This window comes from Palaemon carinicauda, chromosome 3, assembly GCF_036898095.1.
Source record: "Palaemon carinicauda isolate YSFRI2023 chromosome 3, ASM3689809v2, whole genome shotgun sequence".
NCBI lineage: Eukaryota > Metazoa > Arthropoda > Malacostraca > Decapoda > Palaemonidae > Palaemon > Palaemon carinicauda.
This window is the reverse complement of record NC_090727.1, coordinates 9,411,366-9,419,210: the sequence shown is the minus strand read 5'-3', so window position 1 is coordinate 9,419,210 and position 7,845 is coordinate 9,411,366. Positions and strand designations below refer to the sequence as shown.

The 7,845-nt window shown below is 35.2% G+C and overlaps 1 protein-coding gene across 1 annotated transcript; it reads right to left on the bottom strand.

Moving 5' to 3' along the window:
* Positions 1-5,284: 5,284 nt before the first annotated feature.
* LOC137630681 (protein FAM200A-like) lies at positions 5,285-6,334 on the bottom strand. Its single transcript, XM_068362309.1, has one exon. The coding sequence runs from the start codon at positions 6,332-6,334 to the stop codon at positions 5,285-5,287; it is 1,050 nt and encodes a 349-aa protein (XP_068218410.1).
* Positions 6,335-7,845: the final 1,511 nt, after the last annotated feature.

The following is a 7,845-nucleotide window of genomic DNA, read 5'->3' as shown; positions in this document are numbered from 1 at the left end:
CACGTCGTGTCGGTAGATTGAACTTGACGACAATATATCTCGCCTTCAACTCCTTCCTTTTAGTGCCTTTCGATTTCCCTCACTTCCCTCCTTAAAGTGACTTGAGCCTTACTGATTTTCCTTCCCCTGACCTTTTCATATTCGCTCCAGGCCTTCGATTAATCAGGACATAGGATTGTTTGTATAAACACAAACTTATTCTTACCTCTTTTCGATACTACCGCTAGTTATTGGGTCTTTTAACTGGCCAGATCAATGTTTAAACTTTAAAAGGTTTAAAGGTCACTCATGAATGATAGAGGTAAGGAACAGTGACATTGCCCCAGCAAGCAGGACAGTGCCCTAGAGACTAACCATATACACAAATGATCAGCGCCCTAGCCCCCCTCTCCGCCCAAGCTAGGGCGAGGGAGTGTTAGGTAATGGCTGCTGATAACTCAGCAAGTAGATATATAGGCTCCCCCAAACTCCATATCCTTTGGTCATAAGGATATTGAGGTTGCAGTCACTAAAGGAACTAATGAGTTTGAGGGGGACTTGAGCCCAGTCTAGCGATCACAAAGTAGAGACGTTAAAAATAGGCCACAACAGCCCTTTAGAATAACGGCCAGATCGTACTACTTTGGACCCCTCTCCGGTAACACCTCAACTCTCGGAAAAATCTGAAAGAACCCCGGGAATCTAGAAAAATGTGGTTCTGCGCATGTGCTAGGTCCTTTCGTACCTGCTATGAAGATGAATCTTTAGGAGCAAAATAACTGCTTTTATTCTTTGGTCTATACAGTATCTATTTGTCAGTTAAAATAATCCATAAAACCTGTAAAAACGAGATTGCCTTGTACTCTATTAATATTAGATGGTAATGGAGAGGTTCATTTTTCATAGCTTTCGGGTGAAACGATTATTAAACAGTCTGGATATAATTAGAAGTAAGGTACTTCCATTCAAGGTATCATCAACGCCTCCATGGAAATTACCAGAGATTTCTTTTTGTAAATACTTTATTGGAGTTAAGAAGAATGTCACTGACCTAGAAGCCAGGTCTCTTTTTATGGAACCTGTTGAAGAACATAGAGGATCGACTTTTATATATACTGATGGCTGCAAATCTGATGCTGGCGTTGGATTTGGAGTACATAGTAATGGTTTTAATTGTAGAGGATCACTTCCTCTAACAGCTTCATATTTACTGCCGAACTGTATGGCGTATTAACCACTATTGAGAAAATAGCGTTGGAGAAGGAAGGTAACTATACAATTTTTAGTGATGCGAGGAGTGTCCTTCAAGCTTTAGAAGTTTTTAATTCTAGTAACCCTCTAGTTTTAAAGATTATAGAGTGGCTTTTTATTATTGGATGGAGAGGTATAATGGTTCGATTTTGTTTGGTTCCAGCGCATGTAGGTGTGTCTGGGAATGAGAAGGCAGATTCACTGGCAAAGAATGCTGCATCCGAGTTGCTGCCAAGAAGGCATCCCATTCCGTGTAATTATTTCCTACCCAACATCAAGAATGTGCTTTGCAATAAATGGCAACAGCACTGGGATAGTCTAGGTGGGAATAAAATGAGAGAATTAACAAATGTCATATCTCCTTGGAGGCATAACATGATGCCTCGAAAATGGGAGACTTCTCTTTGTCGTCTCCGTATTGGTCACACTCGGTTGACATACGAGTTTCTGCTGAAGGGCCAACACCAACCGTATTGTGACGACTGTTTAGTACCTCTAACAGTGAGGCATTTGTTGACCGAATGCCCCAATTATATAATAACTTAGGGAATAGATATTTGCTTGAGGCTCGAGGTGAGGGTGGCATGTTCATCCTTGCCAAGATACTTGGACATGATGTGTACTACTATGCAGTGGCATTTTTAGATTTATTTCAGAAGCAGGTCTTTTGAAAACTATCCAACTTTTATAATGACATTCAACTTTTATGGTTTTAATTGAATATTCCATAATTTATATATATATATATATATGTATATATATATATATATATATATATATATATATATATATACAGTATATATATATATATATATATATATATATATATATATATATATATATATATATATAAACTAAATGATATCGGCGTCAATGACCTTAGATGTCAGGAGGCCTGAAAACTTTAAATCAATCAATCAATAATTTTTCATATTGTTCTTAGTGTACCAAAACGGTTGACGATCACTTGGTTTGATATCCCTCTCGTATCTACTCGTAAGGATAGTTTTGAAGGAAACAACCTGGTACTGTTTGTACCGACTGGTCCATGGGCAACAGCAGATACAGTATTGGAATAAATTAATCTAAAACAGTAGATTACCATGTCACTAGTCAAAGGACACTGCTGTAACTGAATAGGACTCCTGAGGGTTGCGTTCACATGGGCTATGTCCCGACCGGTGCTGGCAAGATCAGACTGAAACCTAAATTTTAAAATATGTTAATTATTGAGATAGAGAGCTGAAGTAAGGTTGGATCTTTCGTTTTGGAGTCTATGCATTTTTTAATCCGGCTTCACCCCTTGTGCCAACACCTCCCAAATTTCCCGTTACATGTTCACAGCATAAGGCGGTACTCACACCTTACGGAGATTCAGTACGATCTGACAGGAGTGAGCTAAGGCTTAATTTGGAAATAGACTTAATAATCTTATATGGCTCTTCAGCTATATGCGAACTTATGAGATCATTCGCACCCACAGATGAAGGCGCCAGGTGGAATAGTCTCCATGAAATCTATTTTTTTTTCTCCAAATTCAAGCTTTATGTGGGTTCTGCCTGCACTTTCCTAATCACCACGATATATCTATAACCAATTAGGCAGAGATTTGGCAGGTACAAACTGAAGCTTTAATTTTAGATACATGTGTTTCAGTAATACTGCTTAATCATAGTTCTGTCTGGGGACAGCCAAATTGAAATCAATATAATCAAATTTAAAGTTACAGCACTCTCCTGTCTGTATCTGTTGAATTACCACCTGTGAGGGTTCAGCATTAGGCACGTTCAAGCATTATTAAGTTTAAGCTTAAAATTAAAAACTCTTTATGTTAATAAACAACTTCAATTAATGTTTGAAAGTCCCCTTATTATTCTGGCCGCAATGGGTTGGTTATCTAAGAACAGGGCTTATAGAAGGAAGCGAAATGTATCTTTTGTATTTTATACTTTTTTTAAATTAATTTCTGAAATCAACAACCATTTTATGTGTTATATACAGGTGATTTCTAGTTAATGTAATTATTCCAGAACTAATCGAAAAAAAATTCATTTTTACCATCCAAGACCCATTGAGAATCAAGTGTCATTTCCCCCAAATATTCTGGATTGGAGTGTGACGAAATATTCCCCGGTTTATGGGAACAATCATAATCGGTTTTATGAGCGGATTAGGCAGAGGGTTTTATCCTCTGTAAAAGTTCAATTTACCGTTTTTCTATCGGAATATTTCTGATACAATATTCCGAAGCGTTTATTCGTTAGCCCCCTCCCCCTTCCCCCCGCCCAATCCATTCTTTCCTAACTATAACAGAGGGTTGGGATTAAGTTCAAAATCCCACGTCCATATGGAAACGTCACACTTTTGATGTTAACAGACCTTGTTAAGAAAGGAGATTATAAAGAGGAGAAGAGGAGAGGGTGAGGAGTAAGAAGATACTTCAGAAAGGGAGAGGAGAGAAATAAAAGAGCAGTCCAGGAGGGATAGAATGTGAGGTTTGGTCACGGTTTCATGAAATATCCTGAGGTCCACACCAGGTGTCCCATTTTGTTTCAACATAACACCACAATCACAAAAAGCTCTAGCATGCCACCATGATGGCATAAGGCCAGATAAATATAAACCATTAAAGAATGGGATTGGAAGAGGGGAAAAAGAAATGGGAGAATAAAATTGGAAATAAAGAAAGAAATAGAAGAAGATTAGGGGAATCTGAATCCTCATCTTTAGTGTGACGAATTACCCTTCTGGAATATGAAACATAAAGAAGACCCTTAGATCACTTTGTTGGATGGTGCTGATGGAAGAAACGTCCTAGGATAGATTTCTTTATTTTCTTCGTCGTGTTTGTTTTGTTCTTTTCTTTCCTTCTCCCGTTGGTCTGTCATAATTATAAGTTAAGGGGAATATCTATATAATTTCTTTATTGAATTGTATTTCATTATGTTTTATTTAAGGTTGAAGTATGTTAGACAATAGTTATTAATCTCTCTCTCTCTCTCTCTCTCTCTCTCTCTCTCTCTCTCTCTCTCTCTCTGTCGTCAAGCTATGGTATCTATACTGAATAAGAATTTAAAAAGGTTCATGTATTATATTATTATAAGTTATAAAAAGCCCCTCGGGTGCATGTCATACTTGTAAGCTCCTGACTTCTTTATCATTTTCTTTTTATCAAAGCAGATTACTGTTTTCACCACTTTATCTCTGAATACAATTTATTAATGTTCTATATTTTTTTCCTTTGCAGAACTGCTTCAGTGTCTCGGCTGATAATTTTAAACTTATTCCGGTATGCAGATCTATGAAAGATTAACATGGCACTGGCACATTATTCTCTCATTATTGCAAAGGTAAGTAGGTTTCTGGATTATTTTCATAGCAAACTAAGTTATGCTTTATTTTAGTGCTTTCGTATTTCGTTGCATTATATACAAACGACATGAATGTTATATTCAGTATGTATATATATATATATATATATATATATATATATATATATATATATATATATATATATATATATATTTTTCAATATTAATCTTACCCGATAATCATGTAGCTGTCAACTCTGTTACGCCAGCGATCGCTATACAGGTGGGGGTGTACACAAAAGCGCCATCTGTGGTCAGGTACTCCAGTACTTCTTGTCAACACCACCTCAATTTTTCCTCTGTCGTGCCTCCGGCTAGAGTCCCAGTGGTTCTTAACCTTTTTCTCCCTAGCGCCCCTTTTCAGATATTTCTATAGGCTAGCGCCCACCATAATATAAGTGCTGTACTAAAATGATGACTGATGCAGTGAAGCTGCATTGGATTCTACATTGTAGTGTTTTCTAGTTAGGAAATAAAAAATTTAATCCTTAGAATATGATATATTTACTTAATACCAATGCATCCACATTTATTATTACTTGAAGAAAATAGTCGCAGTATTTAGGTTAATTTTCAAATAGAACATGTATGTGACTCCAAACAAACAAACCTCAAAATAATAACACTAATAATAATATGAAAAAAATACGTATCCAAAAAAAAAAATCAGGAAACAAATGTAATTAATGACTACCTTGGGCCTGGTGAGAACTTGCCAACTTAATAATATCAGGTTCAATATTTGATAAACAGAGCCTCAAGTCACCCCTTTTACATATTTGCAATCTATTTCTCTGCTTAGTCAAGAGTTGCAAGACAACACTGAATCCTTTCTCTGCCAGGTATGATGAAGGAAATGCTAACAATAATAATTTGATTTTTTTCCAAAGATGAGGATATTTATCTTGTTCCTTTGGCCAGAAAGCTTCATAGCCAATCTGCTGAAACAACACTTTACCTTCAATGTCATTTTGCAAGTCTATAAGTTCTTCAACTAGATTTGGATCAGCATTGGTTGCATCAGCCTGGAATGGGTTTACAACCCACTCTGGTATTTTCAATTCTTTGAGATCTTTAAATCTGATCATCATATCTTCTTTCAGTGCTTGAAGATGAGAGGAATAGCAGTCTAGATCAGTGTCTGACAAACAAGAATCAAAGGTTTGGTTTTCCTTCAGTGCTTTTAAGCTAGGAAACTGATTTAAGTCTAGTCTTAGTAAACAGCTTTTGTAGAAATCTAATTTACTAATAAATGCCATTATTATTCCCTTTGCTTTGATGAGACACATTTTGGTTCCTTGCAATTTAATGTTGACCTCTTTTAATTTGTTGAAAATATCAGGCAAATAAGCAACATCTGCTCTTCTGTTTTCCAAATCTGTACTAATTTTCTTGTCCAATAATTTACACTTAAAGAAATCAAGAACAGAATCATAGAGGTCATAAAAGCGTCGTAGACAGATGCCTTTTGAAAGCCCTCTGGCTTCCGTATGTAGCAAGAGCAGTTCAAATTCTTCTTCATTTTCATGACAAAGTTGGCGAAAGATACGGTCATTCAATGAATGGGCTTTGATCCTATTCACTGCTTTCATAACAGCTTGCAGGGTACTATGCAATCTGTCACTGAGATGCTTTGCAGCTAAATGCTGCCTGTGAATGACGCAGTGGATTGTAAAGATATCCGGAACTTCTCTTTTCAGATGTGCTATAAATCCACGATGGCGTCCAACCATTGACGGTGCTCCATCGGTTGCACAAGCAATAACATTTGAAAGTGGAATTCCTTTCTGTTTAAAGAATTGTTCAACTGCCTTATAAACCGTTGAACCTTTAGTGTCAACCTCTAATTTTTCAGAAATAGTGCCCAAATTATTTATCTAACGATTTTTTAACTTCCCGTAATGTAATTTCATACCTCTTTTCAATCTGGCAATAAGCAGTACTATGAAATATGAGTGATGAGCTTAACTTCTCTGTCAACGCACCCAAGATGATACAGGTCTGAACGCGTTTAGTACTCGTTGTAATGTACACGTTTCAGCCTTACTGTTATGAATTACTAAAAGTACTACTACTAATAACAAAGGCAGAGGTAGCTCTGAACTGAAACAGCATCAACTCTTTCATTCAGAGTTTAATTATTCCTAAGTAATGGAAATACCGTAAAATATCACAATATACATAAGTGTTGTTGTTTCATGAGTGAAATTAAAGTGACATCGATTTATTATCTATTTGGAAAAGGAAATATATATTTATCTGTTCCTCATTTATTGTTTGTTTATTTATTCATTTATTTATTTATTATAAAACTAATTCATTATTAACTTAGTTAATATACATATACATATCTATCTCTATCTATCTATCTATATACCTGTATATATATGTGTATATTTATGTATATATGTGCATATTATATATATACACACATATATATATATATATATATATATAGATATATATGTATATATATGCCATATATATATATATATATATATATATATATATATATATATATATATATATATATATATATATAGATATATACGTATATATATGCCATATATATATATATATATATATATATATATATATATATATATATATATATATATGCCATATATATATATATATATATATATATATATATATATATATATATATATATATATATATATTACTTGTATTGTTACTTGTTTCTTCACCTGACTCGTGGGTGTGTACTCTGCACAGCTTAGCTCAAATTTAAAGTGGGTAAATATCGTTCCACCTTCTGAACATAGCGCCCCCTGATTATTTCCGCCCCCCTAAAAGTCAGCAGCGCCCCCTAGGGGGCGGTAGCGCCCAGGTTAAGAATCACTGGGCTAGACCTACATGGATACGCTGTTGATTCTGGAGTTATTGGTCACGATTTGGTGATGTATTTGCTCTAGAGTTTAGCCTTCGCTATTTAGGAAGCTTTATCATTAGCTTAGCAAGTTTTTGGAATTAATTTTATTTTATTTTGGTGACGAAGAGAGTATGAACTCTCTTTCACTTTTAATGGCCGACCCTTCCCTTAGACGGAAGTGTTGGTGTCGAAGAGAGTATAGACTCTCTTTCTTAATTTTGCTTACAAAGTTATAGATTTATTTTATATCTCTCCGCCTTTTATAGGCCTCTTCGATTAACTTCCTTTTATTATAAACTTATTAAAATTAATTTTTATGTTTGTTTATATGCGACCTTTCCTAATAGTAGG